Below are 21,997 nucleotides of genomic sequence, written 5' to 3'. Positions count from 1 at the left end.
AAGATCTCTTACTGATGTCACTTGTTAAATCCACTACAACCAGTGTAGACGAAGGGGAGGAGAAAGGTTAAAGAATTGATTATTAAGCCTTGAGACAATTGAGACACGGATTGTGTATACGTGCGATTCATAGGTTGAATGGGCAAGACAAAAGATATAAGTGCCTTTGAACAAGGGTATGGTAGTAGGTGCCAGGCGCTCCGGTTTATGTCAAGAACTGTGAAGTTTCTGGGTTTGTCACGCTCAACAGTTTTCTGTATGTATCAAGAATGGTCTACCACCCAAAGGACATCAAGACAACTTGACATAACTGTGGGAAGCATTGGAGTCAACGTGGGCCAGCATCCCTGTTGAACACTTTCAACACCTTGTAGAGTCCATGCCTTTGTCACAATCGTGTGGAGGAGAGACGGACCAAAACGCAGCATGTGGAAAATAAGCCATCTTCTTTTATTAGAACGACGAAGATGAACATGAAACGAAACACTTATACAAACTATACAAAAACAACAAAGAAGCTATAAACGTAGTGCACACACACACAGGCTACAAACATTCAACATAGACAACTACCCACAAAAGCCTACTGCCTATGGCAGCCTTAAATATGGCTCCCAATCAGAGACAATGAAAGACAGCTGTCTCTGATTGAGACCCAATCTAGGCAGCCATAGACATAACTAGACAACCTCACTCTTCTCTACCCCATACACATACAACACCCCTAGACTAGACAAAACACACAAAGACAACCCACCCCAACTCACGCCCTGACCAACTAAATAAATAACAGAAAAAGGAACAATAGGTCAGGAACGTGACAGCCTTGATGAATTTAGTTTGTTCTGAGGACAAATGGGGGGTGCTACTCAATATTAGGAAGGTGTTCCTAATGTTTGGTATACTCAGTGTATGTGAATATACTATATATGCCTGCGGGCCTATATTTTATGTTTACAAAACCACAATATTTATGCAATAATTTAAAATGAGGCGTTACTTTTTCCATGGTAGTTTGACAATCTTACCAGTATACTATGTCTACAAATCAGTTATTTCCATAACAGCACCAGAAAAAAGTGCATACACAATCTATTTCACAAACTGATTTGGGATCAGTTCTCCCTACACCAATCTTTACTTGAAACCATTGTAAGCGAGTCAACAAGAAGGCCATAGGTCAGATTTTGAAGGGCATTTAGAGTCAGCACAGTGATACAGTTGAAGTCGGAAGTTTACATACACCTTAGCCAAATACTTTTAAACTCAGTTTTCACAATTCCTGACATTTAATCCTAGTAAAAATCCCCTGTTTTAGGTAAGTTATTTTAAGAATGTGAAACGTCAGAATAATAGTTGAGAGAATGATTTATTTCAGCTTTTATTTATTTCATCACATTCCCAGTGGGTCAGAAGTTTACATATACTCAATTAGTATTTGGTAGCATTGCCTTTAAATTGTTGAACTTGGGTCAAACGTTTCAGGTAGCCTTCCACAAGCTTCCCACAATAAGTTGGGGGAATTTTGGCCCATTCCTCCTGACAGAGCTGGTGTAACTGAGTCAGGTTTGTTGGCCTCCTTGCTCGCACACGCTTTTTCAGTTCTGCCCACACATTTTCTATAGGATTGAGGTCAGAGCTTTGTGATGGCCACTCCAATATCTTGACTTTGTTGTCCTTAAGCCATTTTGACACAGCTTTGGAAGTATGCTTGGGGTCATTGTCCATTTGGAAGACCCATTTGCGACCAAGCTTTAACTTCCTGACTGATGTCTTGAGATGTTGCTTCAATATATACACATAATTTTCCTACCTCATGATGCCATCTATTTTGTGAAGTGCACCAGTCCCTCCTGCAGCAAAGCACCCCCACAACATGATGCTGCCACCCCCGTGCTTCACGGTTGGGATGTTGTTCTTCGACTTGCAAGCCTCCCCCTTTTTCCTCCAAACATAGCGATGGTCATTATGTCCAAACAGTTATATTTTCGTTTCATCAGACCAGAGGACATTTCTCCAAAAAGTACAATCCTTGTCCCCATGGGCAGTTGCAAACTGTAGTCTGGCTTTTTTATGGTGGTTTTGGAGCAGTGGCTTCTTCCTTGCTGAGCAGCCTTTCAGGTTATTTCGATATATAGGACTTGTTTTACTGTGGATATAGATACGTTTGTACCTGTTTCCTCCAGCATCTTCACAAGGTACTTTGCTGTTGTTCTGGGATTTTGCACTTTTCGCACCAAAGTACATTCATCTCTAGGAGACAGAACGTGTCTCCTTCCTGAGCGGTATGACGGCTGCGTGGTCCCATGGTGTTTATACCTACATACTATTGTTTGTACAGATGAGCGTGGTACCTTCAGGTGTTTGGAAATTGCTCCCAATGATGAACCAGACTTGTGGAGGTCTACAATTCTTTTTCTGAGGTCTTGGCTGATTTCTTTAGATTTTCCCATGATGTCAAGCAAAGAGGCACTGAGTTTGAAGGTAGGCTTTGAAATACATCCACAGGTACACCTCCAATTGACTCAAATTATGTCAATTAGCCTATCAGAAGCTTCTAAAGCCATGACATACTTTTCTGGAATTTTCCAAGCTGTTTAAAGGCACAGTCAACTTGGTGTATGTAAACTTCTGAACCACTGGAATTGTGATACAGTGAATTACAAGTGAAATAATCTGTCTGTAAACAATTGTTGGAAACATTACTTGTGTCATGCACAAAGTAGATGTCCTAACCGACTTGCCAAAACTATAGTTTGTTAACAAGAAATGTGTGGAGTGGTTGAAATACGAGTTTTAATGACTGCAATCTAAGTGTATGTTAACTTCCGACTTCAACTGTATGTGTTATGAATTCAGAAGCAGCTAAAGACTTTGAGCTAATATGGTAGGTTTGAAAGCCAATTCCTTTTTCTGTTTCAGAAAAATCACTTTAAGTTAGTTCTTGGCTGTCTTGCCCTACTGGAAAGTAATTACATTGAAGTTGGAGAGATTTAATGGCAGGGAGAGACCATGCAGACACATCACACTTGCAGGGTATGTTATGTTTTGTAGATGAAGATTCAAAAAGGTCATGCGCTTGTATTTGTTCTGTGCAATTTGGCTACGTTGTGCGGTAGGGAATTTCCCGTCCTATTTTTGAGTGACACAATATAGCTGCCAAATGTGAAAGATAATTGTAACTTGATTATTATACTTTTTTATATCCTTTTTTTGCTCTGTCCAGCCAGCAATGAAGCTTCAAGCTTTTCTAAATATATCAGGCAAATGTTGCTACCAAGGATGTCTATGCCTTCTGGTTACATTCCAATACAATTAAACTCACATGAGTTATATTTTGCTTTGTCCTCATTGGCTGATTCTGCCACATGCTCTTTGTTTGACGCCTCCAGCAGAGATAGAGGAACACACCACTGCTTAGCGAGTGAACGCATCACAGCAGGGCAAGAGGACACATCTGAAGGTCGCTCTTGTCCTAGAGAAAACACCCTGATCATCACCCTGCTCAGAATCCGAGAGAAAACCTCAACTCAACTACGAGGTCTTCTTGTTTTGTACAGTCTAAGCATAATCCCATCACAACTATCAGATGAATTGTGTGTCTGATGAAAAGAGTGATTGAACTGTTCAAGCCTGGTCCACTGCAATGCCCCCGCGGCACATAGTGGCACTCTCTCTAAATATAGCTGCAGCTCAACACTCACACAGATGAAGACCCTACACCAACACAGAGATTACACAGACACCCACACTGTACACTCATACACATGTATATGTGTATATAGGCACATAACATATACATATAGAGATGTGGCTATAATTCAGCAATAAGGCATGAGGGGGTGTGGTATATAGCCAATATACCACGGCTAAGGGCTGTTCTTAGGCACGACGCATCGCGGAGATATGGCTATAAAGACACACAACTCATGTTGCTATAACATTTTCAATATATGCAGAGAGATATCTGGTGCATAAGATCATAAAAACATAGGCCTATAGAAATATTAGTGAGACTAGTGTTTTTGTTGTGTGACATATCTGATGTTAAAAAAACATGGCTGCAGACTGAATAATTAAATGAGACCAATTTATATGTCATATACAACAGTGCTGTGTATTACTGAACACGTGACTAACAGCGAGGGAGATGTTTGATGTTTGACACTACGCTGTTCTGAGATAATTCGTTTACCAGAAGCCTAGCTAAATGAATTACCCATTTTCTTTATAAAGGGCCTGTGGAGAGCTAGAATGCTCTCATCATTAAACCCTCCTCTGGTTCATGTTTTTTATATTTAAACTGGTCTTGGTTCGGTTTCGGTTCGATTATGAAAAATATTATCCCAGTTTTATGATTTCTGTTTTCTTTTTTCATATTAAATGCATAAAAAAATAATGACATAAAAAATAATTTGCGATTTTTTATGGGAATTGCCAAAACATTTAAAATATTCCATTGTCTCGGTCAGGTCCACATTGTGTAGACATTGGGTAGATAAAATAGGAAATTACTATGAAATAATAAAATATTTCAATTGTGTATATTACTTAGTTTTTATTTGATAACTTTATTATTTGTATTCCTTCAAGTCATCATTTCATCTCTGCTCTAGCAGCCAGACAATGTTCTCTCTGTTCTCTCCATACTGTACTGTCTTTAGTCATCCTATTAAGCTAAGCTAGGCTAGCCTGCCTAAGTATGCTGCAGAGTTATCATTTTACTAGTTCTTCAACGTAGATTAGGCATACTTTCACAAACAGTCTCTATCCCTCTCTCTCGTCGTTGTGTTGTGTACATTCCTCATGTGGTCTATGCGGTCTGTGTGTATCTAACCCATGGTTAAAGCTACTTTTCAAAAATGAAACATGTCGTGACATTTTTTTATGTCAATGCTTAAATCACATCTGAAGATCATTTTCTAGGTCTGAAAATAACTCATCTTTGTGTAATTCCCTTTAAAACTGTGCATCTAGCAAGAGATGAATTTGTAGGTCTAGCAATGTTTCTGCCGTTAGACCTACTGCTGCAGCACATGTCATGGCAAAGTTTGCAAAACAATCGCCACCCAATTGATACAAATAATCCTGATATACAGTTGTTCTGTCAGGTAAGCCTACTTTGCATTGAGAAGGTTTTGGGGGAAAGTCTGTCTACTCACAAGATGGCTATCATTAGCATCGCTAACTGGCTACATAGAGAGTGATAGACAAACGTGCACACCAAACAGACAGACAGGGGGCAATATTGCTGGGAATTAATTTGCAGATATTGTGTTACATTTGACTTTTCAAGCCAATAGTGGCTAACCAGGGGTGGGATAATGTCAATATGACTTTGATTGGATAGTAGCCGGGAGTTTTATGTTTATGACAGTCTGCGATCGAACACATGAAAAAATGCTTGTATTGTACTTTCAGAATTGATTGGCGAGCTAGGTACTGGTAGCTAGCTTGCCAATCAAGCGATCCTGTTGGAGACCCCTGATCTAACCTAACGGCAGAAATCCAGTTAGCACGTTGGGGGTGTTGAAATAACGAAACCCCATTCATTTTCAATGTAGGGAAGCAAAGTGGGCGGGAACCGTTGGGCGAGGGAGCGTGAACAGGGCGGGAGTTGGGAAAACCTTAACTTTTGTTGCGTACTCCTCGACATCACGTTACAATTGCCCAGGCAAGGCTCACTATAGTTTCCAGCCTTGAATTCGAAATAAATCACTGACAGTGTCACCAGCAAAGCACCCCCACACCATCACACCCCCATGCTTCATGGTGGGAACAACACATGTGGAGAACATCCGTTCACCTACTCTGCGTCTCACAAAGACACGGCAGTTGGAACCAAAAATCTCAAATTTGGACTCAGCAGATCAAAGGACAGATATCTACCGGTCTAATATCCATTGCTCCTGTTTCTTGGCCCAAGCAAGTCTCTTCTTTTTATTTGTGTCCTTTAGTAGTAGTTTCTTTGCAGCAATTCGACCATGAAGGCCTGAGTCATGCAGTCTCCTCTGAACAGTTGATGTTGAGATGTGTCTGTTACTTGAACTCTGTGAAGCATTTATTTGGATTGCAATTCCTGAGGCTGGTAACTCTATTGAACTTATCCTCTGCAGCAGAGGTAACTCTGGGTCTTTGCTTATTTGAGCTGTTTTTGCCATAATATGGACTTGGTCTTTTACCAAATATGGCTATCTTTTGTATATCTTGTCACAACACAACTGATTGGCTCAAACGCATTAAGAAGGAAAGAAATTCCACAAATGAACTTTTAACAAGGCACACCTGTTAATTGAAATGTATTACAGCTGACTACCTTATGAAGCTGGTTGAGAGAATCCCACGTGTTCAAAGCTGTCATTAAGGCAAAGGGTGGCGACTTTGAAGAATCTCAAATATAAAATGTATTTTGATTTGTTTAACACTTTTTTGGTTACTACATGATTCCATATGTGTTATTTCATAGTTTTGATGTCTTCACTATTTTTCTAAAATGTAGAAAATAGTAAAAATAAAGAAAAACCCTTGAAGTAGTGTGTCCAAACTTTTGACTGGTACTATACACAAACGAAGGTCATTCTCTGACAGCCATCTACGGTATACATTCCCTAGGTCGACTGCTCAAAGTGAATCTGCGTCCTTTCTTATGTTTCACTCTTAGTAAGAACATTTTGTAAGGGGTATTCATGTAGGCTATTTCCCTCTGTTGTAAAATGTCCGCTGTGTGCTGTCAGTCTGTGATACCGTCACCACCAGTCTATGTCCCTCTCGGCAGCTCTGACACCCTAGGCCCAGCAACAATGTGCAGTGCACTCTGCAAGGGCGAGGGAAGGAGGGAGACCAATGCCAGTGGACACAGTTGACTCATGCTTTGCGACTGACTAAAAATGTATCATCAGCTGCCTTAAACAAGTCTGTCGACTGAAACGAACTGCTGAGTCCAGTACACTAATGTACAACAGCTAATCATTGCCTTGACACTTAATGGCAAGAAAGAGTAGAATACTATCTTAAAGAATGTAATTTCTGTTATTTTCATAGTGTAAAGATTGCATGTTCAATACAGTCTTGTAATTTCATTAGGGCCATTATACTAGAGCACTGGAGGGGAAAATATTTTGTTCAACCAAAAAATGCCTTGTCATGTAACTCAGCAGTGCATAGGGCCCTGGAATTTGTGACAGACACCTCTGGCGGATATGTTTAAAAAGAACACAATAGCTCTAGTCCGACTTTGACAAATTGCACTTCTGGTCTTGTCTGTGTGCCCACGGTGCCCTGGCTGGATGCAAACCCTGCTGACAAATCAAAGCTGTCTTGTTGTAAATATAGAGGCCTATATTTCAACAGAGAATCCACTGAGAATGGAAAGGTGTTCCTCATGGTTTCAGTTTTCAGTCCTTATTCTCAAACCACAGAGGGGTATTGCCAATGTTGTCTTCTGGATACAAGTTTGAATAATGCAGGCGGGCAACAACATCAACCAATGAAATAGGCCTTGATTTGAAAATCTCATGCTATTATGCCCCACCTATATTACAATTTCGCCTTGAGCTATGTAAATTCAATGGGCAAGCTTAGATCTCCACAACATGTCATGGTTTTACACTGGGAGAGACAGGAGAAGAGCTTCAATCAGCATTAGTGAGGGGCCTACATACAGTACATACAAGGTGCGGTGCATAACTTGACAGTTGACCAGCTCTAAACTGTGCTCCATCCTGTGATTAAAATCCAGTGATATAGGATATTTCCAATAGGAATTTGTCAGCACACTGGCATCAGTCCATATCAGCAGGCCAGGCAGGGCATAGCTAACCTACGTAATGCATCAGCCAGGTGCTGTCTGTTCAAGTTGAGCATAGCATATATACCTGCGGCAGGGCTGTTTACCCCTGTTATAGGTTGTGGCTGCCTGGCTGGAATGCATCTCTATCGGCGACAGATTGTTGCTTGTCATGCACTGCTTCGTCTTAATTAGGCGAAGGGCGATATTGATTGGGGTGGAGGCCTAGAAGAAATATGGTGGCCATAAGTTATTTTTTGGGGACCTTTTTAGTTTTAGAGTTAATTTCCTGCAATTCTACTCATTTTGCAATGGGGCGGAGAGATAAATTAGCAGTTTTACAGGTAATTTTGTGCAATTCTACACATTTTGCCATGGAGTGGAGAGAAATGTTTGCAGTTTTTAAAATGATATCTGAGTGAGAGTGACTAACAAAATCAATGGGGAGACCAGGTCGGTAATTCGACCATGATTACTACACGTTTAGATAGCTGGTAAGACTAATTTACCAAACGAATGAAAGCGGACACGGGCTAATGAAGTGACTGTCAGTGACTGACATAGACCTAACAAGGGAACTGCTGATGATCCACAACCACGTGTTGAAATTACACCTTGTTTCTTCTACCATTCTAACTCTCAACAGTAAATTGACCCTGACTGAGTTCCCCCCAAAAAATATATGTTTTTGAAAATTGATCCGTGGGCATACAAAAAGGGGGTTTGCAAAACCATGATCTAGATAGAAAGCTATTTTTGTGCTAATGCAAGAAAGCATAGATTATACTCCGGACTCACAAAACTGCCATAGGCTACTGTATATAAATCGTGCTATGGACAAGGAGGTCGTGCTATGGACAAGGAAGCCTGCGTGCGCTGCGGTGATATGCTTTTCACAAAATTACTACAAGCACTTTTTGCACAGATATCCTATAAAAAGGTTTTAATTGCCCCTTTAAGCATCCTGTCGGCTAAAGGGCAAGTAAAATCCAGGATTAGCTTCAACCGATTCACTCAGCTAATGCAGTGGCTAGCTGTAGAGGCCTAAAGCTTCCTAGCGCTGACTGTAGGATGATTCTACAAGACAGATAAATTATTTCTGCGACCCGTCAAAACCAGATTGTGCGGGTGCCTATCAAGCTGAACGCCAGGGCGTAAAAAAACATTCTGCATTGAAATTGCAGAGCCGACGTCGAACTTGACATTCAGGTGCGACGTTGCTGCAGCTACATTCTTGCCATTTGACAGCTGGCAACCTCCTTCCTTCGCGTATCTGGAAGCCATACATCACACTCGGCATTGTATTCTATTTACAACGAAAGAAAATGTTTATTTTGACAAGGAGATATTGAACAACCGAGATAAAATATCTTACCCGGGCCGCCATCTTCGCGTTTGGTGATGTTCAGAGGTGCAGCTCTGAATGGTAATTAATATGGCAGTCGGCAGCACTGAAAGCGGACGGAGACGGCAGAGGCAGATGGACTGTATCCTACCTATCTAGCTGCGCAGGAGGAACCAACGCTTCACGCACTGCACACTACACCGACGAGAACAACGCATTCGATTTTGATTGGCCGAATTCAGAGGAAGCCCTAGATTAACGTTCTTCTTCCTCGTCAATGATCTCGTTGCAATGAACGTCCCTCACGTTGCACGATAGGCTGGCAATTTTAGGGAATGGCTTCCCTCCTGATCCCATGTGTGTCCCTCCTCCCACTCTCACACACTCTTATCCATGTAGCCTATTCTCTGTTTAATGTTGAGTATTCTCAATAAAATCTTTTTATTAAACCAAGCTATGACCAAAACGTGACATTGTATGTAGCCTAGCTTACCAGTAAATAATATGTGCTAACGAATTACGCACACAATGTAGCTATTGGAGTTTATAGATTGATATTGTGATCTGCAATTGTGAATAAGCAGCTAGAATCTAGATTCTAAACTGTGCTGGGTGTGTGGGATCTTGCGACGGCGCTCCTTTCAGCTCTGCAGGCAGCGCATCTACATTGGTCAGGACCAGGGACAGCGGTCCTCACACGTACAAACAGCTGGCTGCCCGTTCAGCACCACCAACTGTGGACAGCTCCTCCTAACCACTCCACCACTTCAGAGAAGGCCATGCGGAACTGCAGTTGCCCACCCGGCTGCAGATTAGCGTTTGAGCAAGGCAAAGCGCTCTCAGTGTTTTTAAGGGGGTTCCCTTTGAGCGAGACAAGGTGCAAAATTGCTCATCTTAATCACATAGTAAGTAGTTATTTGGAAGGCAAGGTTATTTGGAGATCTGTGATTCTCCGCAGTTCGACTGCAATGTAGTCATCTCAAGTCGGCCTGCCATGGATAGTAGAGGCTACCTCAGCAGCCTCACAGCAGACATAGGCTATAGTTTGGCAGACATATTAAGCAACCGAATCCTCTCTAATTCAACATTCCATCCAGCCTATCATATGGAAAGGTGAAGCAATGTCCATGATCGTACTTAGATACAGTATCTATCCTCTCAAATCTCCAAGCTGCAAGTTGCTCAGCATTCCTTATGATGAGCAGCAACTCTCTACTGCCTCATTGTGGCTAGACTGGCTAACGCAGGCTCATGGGAAGTGAAGTTCCTTTTACGGGGGGGGCTTCCATGGAAAGGGAAAGGGGGATACCTAGTCAGTTGTACAACTGAATGCATTCAACTGAAATGTGTCTTCCGCATTTAACCCAACCCCTCTGAATCAGAGAGGTGCGGGGGGCTGCCATAATCGACATCCACGTCTTCGGGGCCCTGGGGAACAGTGGGTTAACTGCCTTGCTCAGGGGCAGAACAACAGGCCTACAGACGAAGGGATTTCCCCCCTCATATTGTTTATACAGTGCTTTATATGGCTAGGAGGTAGAAAGCATTTGGCCTGTCTGCATGATGGATTTATAGTGTGAGGTCCCTGGGACAGGATTGGTCTATCCAATACAATGAAAATTCCACCAAGCCTATCTGTGTAAGATGAAGTTCCTATTGCCTCAATGTTCAACATTCATTCACAAGATCAGTCACAAAGAAACAGAACATTTCAAAAGGCTTGCAAATGTATATTTTTTAATATAAAGTCTCACTCACATACATAGTCATACATCCACATACATTAGTCACAGATTGCCTCATCTTTACTCTAATAACACTTTTTTGACTTTAATTGTTCAACAAAGTTGCACACAATATGATTCACAAATGAAAAGGAGGAAAACAATTAAATAACCCCATTAACTTTGTATTGTACAAATGTGTTGTCTTGTTTGTGTTGCAAGTGAAAACATGGCACATAGTTATGACTTAGTCAAAGAAAGAAGAGGATACAGGGTGAACTTCACCCCTCTCCATAGAGTTCCATAGAGTCCCAGGCTGTGTTCCATTCCAAACAGACTGAGTGTTCCATTCCAAACAGGATGGATGTTCTATTCCAAACAGTCTGGGTGTTCCTTTACAAACATGCTGAGTGTTCCATTCCAAACAGCTGGGTGTTCCATTCCAAACAGGCTGGGTGTTCCATTCCAAACAGGCTGGGTGTTCCATTCCAAACAGGCTGGGTGTTCCATTCCAAACAGGCTGGATGTTCCATTCCAAACAGGGTGGGTGTTCCATTCCAAACAGGCTGGATGTTCCATTCCAAACAGGGTGGGTGTTCCATTCCGAAATGGATGGGTCTTCCATTCCAAACAGCTGGGTGTTCCATTCCAAACAGGCTGGGTGTTCCATTCCAAACAGGCTGGGTGTTCCATTCCAAACAGGCTGGGTGTTCCATTCCGAAATGGATGGGTCTTCCATTCCAAACATTTGTTTCCTTCCCTCTGTTCTTTGCGACTTGCCCTTCGCTGAGTTGAACAGCAACAGCAAAGAAAATGTCTTGATAATTATAATTCCAATTTTATCTGAAAGTTATACATCAGCTATCTACCGTCCAATCCATCCTAAACACATCATACAGGAAGAATATGTACGCAGGCTCTTGCAATCTGATTTTCATATGCATATTTTTCATTAGGTTTGAGACCGTTGATAATATCAATGGCAGTTTAAATTGAGAGCTACGTAGCCAAGTCAGTGGAGATTCTGAAATGGACAGATAATTCCTATTTCTCTTGTTACATGTGGCCATTGAGTTACATTGGTAGAACACAAGTCACTGGCTCTGTCATCTCCAACATACATACACAATAATATAATAATAACTAATGAAATGTATAGGATGATTGCATGAAGAAGTCTTTCTTGTTCTGCATGATGATCCAAGACTTGGGTTGTTGTTTTTATAAATCCTAATCTTCAGAACGATATGGCACAGGACTCTCGAAATCCCAACCTTGCAGGAGGTGGGTTTTCATCAAAACGAAGACTTAATCAGTAATCATAATATCATAATTATTTAAGGTAAGGGCAGCATTGCAGCATACTACTCTCAGTCTAAAATAATGTGGAGCTATGTCCCAAATGACATCCCATTCCCTATGTAGTGCACTACCTTTGGCCAGAGCAGCCCATTACATAGGAAATAAGGTGCCCCTTAGGACGTAGCCGTGGTGTGCGAACACAAAGCAGCATGCTAGGAACCCATAGAAGCACACATGCATGTCAACACAAGTCGTTACATAAATAACCATCAGTGGGGAGGGAAGCGTCTCTTTAAGGGTGATGACTGAATGGAGAATCCATTTTGTTCTGTCCTCAATGGAAACTAAGCAGGTGGACACATCACATGAAGTGCCACAATAACAGTCTCCTGTAGTTCTCGACGAGTGTTGTTTTGGAAGTCAATCAACTCAGCAGTATGTTCTACTGGCATTCCATATCACTTTCTAGCCTCCTCTCCGCAGCAAAACACAAATCAGGCCTGTGGTGGGGGATGAGGTTTGGCAATGTTCCACTCTTATCTGTAAATGGTGAAATAAAACCAGGCATGCTTGTTGTGGGAAGAAGTGCAATGCTGTGGGGGTAGACTTGGGCAGGCTATTGTTGGTGGTGAGGTAGGGGGCATTGGCAATTGGTGGTCGTGTGGAGGACATTAGGAAATGAGGACGTGAGAAGACGTGAGAGGACGTGTGAAGACGTGTGAAGGCGTGAGAACTAGAGGGGACACGTGATGACATGGGACGTGATCTCATGCGTAGTGGAATCATGATGTTTCTTGTGCCCCCACATTGCCTTGTTGAATCCACACGGATCCTCTCCTTAGCTCTGCTTTTGGTTGCTTTGATGACTCTCTTATAGTTTATTCGTCCCCCCCCTAAGTATGTACAGTACACGAGCAGACTACTACAGTGAAGTTGTCTGGTGTTTCCACTGTCTGTGTTAATATTTAGGGTCAGTAAGGATGCCGATGCAGCTTGGAGAGGGGGAAAAGGGATGCAGTGGCCTCACAGCTTTCTGAAGTCCCTAAAGTGATTCTCTTGACTCTGAATCTGGACACATAAAATGTATCTGTTTTTTACTCAGCCATTCATCTTTTTACTCAAGTCACTGACATTTGGTTACCTGTTTTGGGTTTGTGATGGGTCATCATTTTCTATCAATGTAATCTTGTCAGGTTTGGCTGCTGTTGAAGTAATATGTAATATGTGTCCAGCCCTAGACCAAGCTGCATCTCTGTTATCAAATGTCCTGAAGGCAGTGTTTTACTGTTCACTCAACATAAAGGTTATCAGTCATTTTATCTGTGTGATTGTCTGTAAGTACTATAATGCCCAAACACTGGCCTTGTTAACATGATATATGACACCAGAGCCTCCTGATTGGCCATTATGGGCCTCCAGCTAAATCAATTTCCTACTAATACAAGATGGGAACACCAGACAACACTTGTGTTCTTTCTGTAGTCGTGCGTGTCACCCCGACCCTATCCACATCCCACCCGTCCCACTTCTCCCCTGTTCCTCCCTTTACCATCTTCCCATGGTTCCTCTTATCGGTCGAGGCCTATCAACAACCTTGTCTTCTCTTCCTCCTTCTTGCTCTCGTTTTTGAGGTCGGCGAACACCTGGGTGAAGTAGTGCGGGTCGGAGTTGATCTGTAGCATCTTGCCACTCATGCGGTTGATGATTTCCAGGCAGCGGTCCCAAAAGGCCTCCTTCTCAGCCTCCACCAGGAAGGGCTTGAGTGGGTAGGAGATCTCATTGCCCATATAGGAGTAGGACAGGTAGAGGCAGGTGAGCAGAGAGGCTTGCAGCTCCCTCTCGCTGGCCACTTCGGAGGAGACCACATCACGGCACAGCATGTAGAGGAAGACCACGTTGGCCGGGGTGATGAAGCCCTGGTCCTGCCAGCCCTGGAGGAGGAGGGAGCGATCCACGCTTCGCAGCCACAGCACTGGGTCGGTGGGCGACAGGCGCTTCAGCCGGTAGCAGCGCCGGCACAGGAACTCACCCAAACTACGCATTAGCTCGCTGGTGGAGGCCTGGACGATCACGCGCTTGGGTGTGCCCGCGTTCGTTGCCTGGCCCCCAGTGGAACCGGTCAGCGAGTTCTTCTTGGTGGCTGCGGCCACGTTGGAGACGGTCTTGGAGGTGGGGATGGTGGCAGCTATGGTGGGTTCCTGCGTGGTGAAAGAGGACAAGTTGGCGCAGGACTGGGACTTCTTCAGCTTCTGGCTGTTGGTGATGGTGTGCTCAGTGCTGACCTTCTGCCCGTCGTCGGGCGGGAGCTTTTTGGAACCTTTCCGTTTGGCAGATACTGCCACAATGCGTTTCCATGGCAACACACTGATGAGGGACTGGCGCTTGAGGCTCTTGGCGTCCTTGGAGTTTTTGCTGTTCTGGACGGCCGTGTAATGGCCCACAGTGGCCGGGCCATCCTCGAACAGGGCCGCCTTCCGGTAGCTGGGGGAGAGGGACAGTACAGTACCCATGGTTCCTCTGAGGGAGAGAGTTATGGATGGAGTGTTGGTTCTCTTCTCTGGGGGATCTGACAAAAGTGTTTTTAATGGGAAGAACCAAAGATGCTTGTTCTCTGAGAGGGGAAATGGTACCTGTCGATAAACAAAAGAGAAAGTGCATTACAAAGTAGTATGTATGCTGCAGCGTTTTGTGCATGGTAATACATTTGGTATTTGGGTGACAATTGTATTGAAGGTGAGCTGTACATTGATTACTGAATGCATTTTCAACAGTTATTTAAAACAACAACTGTTGATCTTGGAAAATGCAGGAGGTAAAGTAATTTGTATTATTTGGAAGGCATTAGATACATTAGATATTACATTTGAATAGTATTAATATTTCGTGTTCATTTCAAACACATGGTTTTTAGTTTGTTGAGCTGATATACATCAGACGCAAATCTGACTTCCTATCTTTTAAAACCGAAATAATCAAAAATGTCCAACTTATAACCAAATCAAATTCCTTTACAGCTTGGTTTAGATTAATCAATCAGTTCCTTATATGTGTGTTAATTGGGCTATGAATAATTATCACGTTTATTAAATAGCCTGTGTTTACAGGAGATTCATAGTTGCATGTTGTTTTTTTTGTTAGTCACAGATGAATGAATAGACCTTGGGACTATATAAAACCCCTCAGAGACAGCCCCTTCATAACGGCCAAATCTCGCAGCATTCACTATACAATTTTGAAATTAGGATTGGTTTTAATATTCATTTCAATCGTGATGTTAATAATATAATTTATAAGATGGATTATGTTCCATATCTCTAATTTCGAATGCAAATTTGAATGAATCTAACCAGGCAAAACATTACATCATTACTATGAATTTTATATAAGGAGCGAGATAGGGCCACCGAAGCATGATAAAGAAATGTGCACAAGCATCCATCTTAGCTTCAAAATGGAAGCCTTGAATGAAAACACCATCCACTTTAGCACAAGACAGCTTTGATATAGATATAGATGTTATAGTTGTTGATGTTACATATTTTTTATTTGGGATATCGATAAATATTGTTTATTGATGACACATGACCCATTATTGAAGACATTTCCACTCTCCGTTACCAAGATATGGAATGGTTTCTTAATTGTGCCCAATAAAGACAAATACAGTGCAATGATAAAGAAACCGAATATACTGTATTGTTTGTAGCATGTTGATTAAATCACTTGATAATGATGGTGACACAAGCGGCAGAATAACAACTGCTCATAACGTCACAATGTCTTACCTTCAAATCAATAGTCTTCTGGTTTAATCCATATAGAATCACGGCTTGTAATCTTTACTTTTAGTCAATTCTTGAGTATAATGTTATGATTGTGATTAACCGATAGGCCTAATAGATTTTTTTCACACCGAGCTGCGGCCACTGGCACAAGCGCTGTCCACGGTCCTGGGGTATCTAGGAGCAAGACAAGGCTCTATGAATGAACGTTTCCCGGTTCTTGTTGTGTCTATGTGTGTTGTCTCAATCTTCAGCTAAGAGTAATGGAATAGTCTCTTTCTCATAGAGGGCAATACCGGTACACAGCAGATGCGAAATGTATTGCCAACACTCGCTATTAGAATAAAAATGTATTCCATTGAAGAGCAAAAATCAATAGCACGGCTGTTATCGCAGTCCTCGCGACGAAGCAGACAGAGGGGGGTGTTTCTCTCAAACACGCCGTAGGGAAAGTCGAGAAAGAAGAAAAGGAAGATTTAAACATTGAAAATTAAACGATAAAATGTATACTACAGATTCTAAAAATAGAGGGCTTATCCATAATAAGCAACCCAGCAAAAATCTCGACGCTTTGATGCAGGCATCTGCAGATATTCGGGTTGGCTGTGAACCTGATATGCAGCCATCCTATTGGTCCACGCTGTAGGCTGCTGTTTCTGCTATGTCGCTCTCGCAATCGTAGCGCTAGAAACAGTATTGTCTGTGGATGTGTGGGTAGCCAACCGCTGGGTGCTCGGTCCATGGTGCTGAATCCGCTGTATCCAGAGGTGCCCTTCACTCCACTGACAACCAATACAGTTATGCCATACAAACTAGTTGGATACCCTCATGTAAACTCAAACCCCATTGGCAGATCAGGATTCTCCGTAGGCCTATATATTGTAGATAAACATGCGTTTGTAACTTATTCTGAAATTCTGCATCGTGCATGTCCGGTGGACAGGGGGTTTTAACATTGCGGAATAGACTACACTTGAAATCCTTAGTCAAAAAGGATAATTTAGACATTGTCCCCATTACAAGGGAATAAAGAGCACTATACACCGTCATTTATTTAGGCCATTAGCTTTTTCCTTTAATCTCTCCAATGCATGCTCAATTATGGAATTATGTTTGTGTTTCATCGGGCAGCTATCTCTAACATGTGTCCGCATGGTTGGGTGATGGACCAAAAAATTGCTGGGTTAAAAACAATTCAATTTGGGTAGATATTGAACAGAACACATATGTTGGGTTATTTTGAGCCAGCAGTTGGGTCACTTCACAATCCTTTGTCAGAGCCAGGTTGGGTTGTTGATGTTTGGTTATTGATCTACGATCAGAGATGGGAAGTATTTATGTTATATAGATTTGAAATAAGTATTTGAATTATTTCTGAGTATTTTGTATGTTGTTGTAACGATCGTCTTGAGGAGAGAGATTGGACCAAGACGCAACGGGTAATGAAGACATGATGAATTTATTGAACAAGACGAAAACGAACTCCACTTGATAATTAACAAAATAACAAAACGACGTAGACAGTCCTGGGGCCTGTTGCACAAAAGTAGAATTAAGACATCCGGGATAAATGACTCAGCTGAGCTCAATGAAGCCAAAACATGTGCGTCCAGGCTTAATTGGTTGCACAAAGACCAAGCCAGGATGAGCAGACACGGATTCATTAAGCCAGGTGAAACCAATCCTGGATAGGTGCGCGCTCACGGCTCACTCAAATAGACCCCGCCACAGATCACAGATTAACTGATTTACCATGGCAACTAGAGCCGCGTACTTTTCCCCGTCGGAAGCACAAATCCTCATGGAGGCATACGAGGAGGTAAAAGATATAATTAAGAAGAAAGGCAACACCGCCACAGTGATAAAGCAAAGAGAAAAAGCGTGGCAAAGTATTGCAGACCGCCTGAATGCGTAAGTAGTGCACAATTACACACTCACCGCTCCGCTGAAACATCACAATTACAATTCAAATATTTAATTCACATCTCCAAAAATGCAGTTGTACTGTAATTATGAAACGGTTAAATTTTTAATTGAAATGCACTGCAGATATGAGTGAAATTGTGTAAAGTAACTCCATCACACTGTATAAAGCTATGATAAATTTTTTGATATTTTTACTGAAAACAAGACAAAAATACCAAGTAATTTTTTGCAGTGTGACTCCATTAAATGTGTGTGTGTGTGTAGATTAAACATGAACGGGCCAAAACGGACATGGCAGCAGGTCAAAATCAAATACAAGAACATTCTGCAGAATGGTATGGTCCCTGACTAATATTTAACAAAGCACAAGCATATATTGTACCCAGAAGGTGCCTGCTCACACATTGTCTGTACTGTTTTAGCAGTGAAAAAGAATACCCACAGACAAGGCACGGGTGGTGGGTCACCAAAGGCTGACCTTACCCCAGCAGAGGACATGGCCTTGGAGCTAAATAAAGGCAGGCCCGTCTTAGAGGGGATCCCTGGGGGGAAAGAGACGAGCATAGGTTCCTCCCAAGATGCCACCCGCTTCATTCAAGGTATGTCCTTCCATCTCTACATGGGATACAACCACATTCATATTGAATCAATTTGGACTGTCTGACTTTGGTTTACCTATTGCCTTGCAGTGTCTGGCAGCACTGTGTTCCTGTTAGAGCCACCAGCACAAGCACCAGACGATGCTGATCCAGTGAGTACTCCATCAAAGGCATACTGTAGGCCTGGCATGTCTTGTCTACTAGCTTCAATATGAATCCGATTAAATGTGATAGGGTGAAGGCCCCAGTGCAGCAGCAACAGCACATGATGGAGACGATGATGAGGAGGAGACCATCTCTCTGGATTCCAGAAGGCATGAGGTATCATGTTAAGACTGTGAAAGTACTATTTACTCTACAATGGTGAGGAGTCCTCATCAAAATCAAAAAATCTAATTTCTTTTACAGGACCCAGATGCTATACAGTGGGAAAACCAGCCTGGCAACATAGTGCGTATTAATAAAAGGACACCACATCCTGCCAAATTCCAGCTGCGCTAATTGTATTGTGTTCACAGAGCTCACAAGCTATCAGAAAGTTGTATGGCAACCACCTCCGGCGCCAAATAGAACTGGCAGACATAGACATTCAGTACAAGAAGAAAAAGATGGAAAATCTTGCACTGGAGTCCGAAATAAAAAAGAGGACAATTAGGAAACTGGACCTTGAAATAAAAAAACTTGAGAGGGAGGTGAGATATGCCTTCAATGTACACTGTATGCTAACTGTAACACAAATGTATTAATCATTATTTTTCTTTCCTCCCCCAGCTCCAAGAAGATGACACAGCTCAAAATAAAAATTAGGTATATTCTCGTAAAGTCAAGTGAGCCATGACATATGAGCTCTTATTGTGAGCACACAGGACGGTGGCATCTTTCTAAGGTTTTTTTTATTTTCCCAGCAATCAGTACAACCAAGTCATCGTTATAAGGCATCGCCCTCTTTTGCCCACCCCCCCAGCACCAGGTGTGGCCACTAGCCTATATGAAGGCCCAAAATTGTGTGTTCCTTTCTGCTCTGACAATGGCATGCCCATTCGTGCGAGATGTGGTGGATGAAGAAGCACTTGTGCTGAGGAGAGCCTTCAGGCGAGAAAGGGTCTTCAGGGACCGGTTGGACCCACTGGCCTTCCCTGATGACCATCTATATGAAAGATACAGGTTTTCTGCAGATGGCATCAGGTATCTATGCAGACTACTGGGTCCCAGGATTAAGCACCGCACTGCACGGAGCCATGCACTGAGTGTGGAGCAAATGGTTTGTGTGGCCTTGCGCTTTTTTGCTAGTGGAGCCTTCCTGTACTCAGTGGGGGATGCAGAACAGCTGAACAAGGCCACAATTTGCCGCACAATAAGGAGTGTGTGTCTGGCTATCAAAGCATTAGCAGATGTCTTCATCTCCTTCCCTGGCCACAGAAGACTCTGTGACATCAAAGAGGAGTTCTATAGGATTGCAGGTAAGAGGATCTACAAATTACAGGACAACTGTTAACACATAGTAGGATACTCATTACTTTGTGTGACAGGTTTCCCCAATGTCATTGGTGCAGTGGACTGCACACACATAAGGATAAAAGCCCCCTCAGGTGCCCATGAGGCCGATTTTGTGAATAGGAAATCCTTTCACAGCATTAATGTTCAGGTGAACATAACTTTTTGATATTGTCCATTGACGAACACTCTGCATTGCCAGTGATGTGCATTGATTGGTGTAATATTCCTCATCTTATGATTTCAGATGGTCTGCAATGCTGACTGTGTGATCAGCAATGTTGTGGCAAAATGGCCTGGCTCAGTCCATGACTCCAGAATCTTTCGGGCCTCTGAAATCTATCAGTGCCTATCACAAGGTAAGCCACACAACCCCTATTTATAACCATCATGGCTGTGTCAAGAATATCACTGTGTTTATGAGGTAGTAATGATGAGATTTTGTGTTGACAGGTGAATTCTCTGGTGTGTTGCTGGGAGACAGGGGGTATGGCTGCCAGCCTTTTCTCCTGACACCTTTCACAGACCCCCAGGAAGCACAGCAGGCCTACAACCATGCCCATGCCAGGACCAGGGCCAGAGTTGAAATGACCTTTGGCCTCCTGAAGGCACGCTTTCACTGCCTTCACAAATTAAGGGTCAGCCCTGTTAGGGCATGTGATATTACCGTGGCTTGTGCTGTCCTCCACAATGTGGCCTGCCTGAGGAAGGAGAGGGCCCCCAGAGTGCCACCAGCCATGGACTGGGACAATCCGGCAATCTTCCCTGATGACGACAGTGGTCGGCTGCTGAGGGACCAATATGCGTTGAATTATTTTAGTTAGTATGTGTGCTTTCAATTTTGGTTAAATATGTCCTGCGGTGGCAGAGGAATTTGTTTTTTTTTGGGTTCGTTTTTTGACGAATTTGGCCTCTTATGATGTTTGTGCGGTATACTGTGTGTAATACAAGGCTGCAGGGAGGCTACTGCATCCATTCATTTGTCTGTTCAGTTGATGTGTATGGATTTGTCCTGCATTTATTTTAGTGTGCAGACATGCAGGGTGTGTTATATACAGACCTTTGAATGTGTATGTATCATTTTGTATAATATGCTTGGATTCTGTGCTTTCCATCTTGTAGAGTCACTGTGACTTCAGTTTCGAAAGGAGCTGATGGTTTACCTGCTTTGTTTTGTCCTTATTCAATAAAGGAACATAATGTTACACATTGTGTTTTTATATTCATATGGAATGTGTATTTGTTTATATGACAGAGTACTAGGGCCACACTGAAGAAAAAGGATAAAGTCATAAATTTATGAGGCTGGTTCTTTCTGCAGAAAAGCTACATATTGTTTTTACAGTTTTGATACTTATGACAATGTGATACTTAATATTCTGGCACATCAGCATGTCTTTGTTTATGAAACCATACTGAAGTACAATTTCACGAAATGCCCCACATCTGTCATTTTAACAACTGTCCTCCTTTAAAACAACTGGTTACAATATTATGACTTGTGTTTTTTTCCCCTCTGTGGCCCTAATATTCTATCATTTTATATATAGCCTTATAGTCTATGGGAAACTGTAAATTATCTAATGATAGCAACATCATCTAAAAATCATTTTTTATCCAAAATCATTGAAATTAATGATCACAAACGTTTAAATAATAACAGTGGGTCTAGTTATATGTGATAACAATGTATAGTGAGCAGTGAAATAACTATTGGTTTCCATTTGTGGTGACTGCTGACTGACATTAGGGATGAGATTAAATAGATCCTGGAATTTAGCCTGGTCTGGAGCAGGCTAGCTCCACAGAATAAATCTCCATGGTAATTTATACCATAACATATCCTCCTGCCCCCTATCCATCTTTAGTGCAACCGGATTACGGATCAATTGAGCCAGGATCACCAAGATATCCTGGCTTAATCCCTTATCCTAGTTTTGTGCAACAGGCCCCTGAACTGGAAAAACTTACATAAACACGCAGAACAGGAATAGACTACACAAACCGAAACAGTCCCGTGTGGCGCGACAAACACAGAC

At 42.4% G+C, this 21,997-nt stretch overlaps 3 protein-coding genes across 12 annotated transcripts in view; 1 reads left to right on the top strand and 2 right to left on the bottom strand.

Annotated features, from left to right (window-relative positions):
* The window catches only part of LOC139581441 (vesicle-fusing ATPase-like), a 30,545-nt gene extending 21,215 nt beyond the window's left edge, over positions 1 to 9,330 (bottom strand). The window contains exon 1 of one of the 2 annotated variants that reach the window (XM_071411212.1): positions 9,162 to 9,330. In XM_071411212.1, the coding sequence (XP_071267313.1) occupies positions 9,162 to 9,173 (12 nt within the window). In that variant the 5' untranslated portion in view covers positions 9,174 to 9,330. The remainder of the gene's footprint in view (positions 1 to 9,161) is intronic. The other variant, XM_071411218.1, reaches the window with a different exon arrangement.
* Positions 9,331 to 10,846: 1,516 nt separating this feature from the next.
* Positions 10,847 to 16,345, bottom strand: LOC139581436 (cyclin-dependent kinase 5 activator 1-like). Its single transcript, XM_071411198.1, has 2 exons — positions 15,943 to 16,345; positions 10,847 to 14,787 (listed from the first exon to the last, which is right to left on the bottom strand). Exon 2 carries the CDS (start codon positions 14,665 to 14,667, stop codon positions 13,726 to 13,728), a length of 942 nt encoding a protein of 313 aa, XP_071267299.1. The 5' UTR covers positions 14,668 to 14,787; positions 15,943 to 16,345; the 3' UTR covers positions 10,847 to 13,725.
* A 1,126-nt stretch (positions 16,346 to 17,471) lies between these two features.
* LOC139581397 (putative nuclease HARBI1) lies at positions 17,472 to 21,184 on the top strand. 9 transcript variants are annotated; one of them, XM_071411192.1, is made up of 10 exons: positions 17,472 to 17,850; positions 18,130 to 18,200; positions 18,288 to 18,464; positions 18,555 to 18,616; positions 18,699 to 18,785; positions 18,873 to 18,914; positions 18,983 to 19,156; positions 19,236 to 19,271; positions 19,370 to 19,924; positions 20,206 to 20,319. In XM_071411192.1, exons 1-8 carry the CDS (start codon positions 17,693 to 17,695, stop codon positions 19,269 to 19,271), a joined length of 807 nt encoding a protein of 268 aa, XP_071267293.1. In that variant the 5' UTR covers positions 17,472 to 17,692; the 3' UTR covers positions 19,370 to 19,924; positions 20,206 to 20,319. The 9 variants fall into 9 exon arrangements, with proteins under 9 accessions (XP_071267293.1, XP_071267284.1, XP_071267239.1 ...); XM_071411183.1 differs by having other exon boundaries at positions 18,983 to 19,924; XM_071411138.1 differs by adding exons at positions 19,994 to 20,109; positions 20,412 to 21,184 and having other exon boundaries at positions 18,130 to 18,464; positions 18,555 to 18,785; positions 18,873 to 19,924; positions 20,206 to 20,317.
* The last annotated feature ends 813 nt before the right edge of the window (positions 21,185 to 21,997 follow it).

Source organism: Salvelinus alpinus, chromosome 1 (genome assembly GCF_045679555.1).
Source record: "Salvelinus alpinus chromosome 1, SLU_Salpinus.1, whole genome shotgun sequence".
Lineage (NCBI taxonomy): Eukaryota > Metazoa > Chordata > Actinopteri > Salmoniformes > Salmonidae > Salvelinus > Salvelinus alpinus.
The sequence above is the reverse complement of the archived record's forward strand: the minus strand, read 5'-3'. Positions and strand labels throughout refer to the sequence as shown.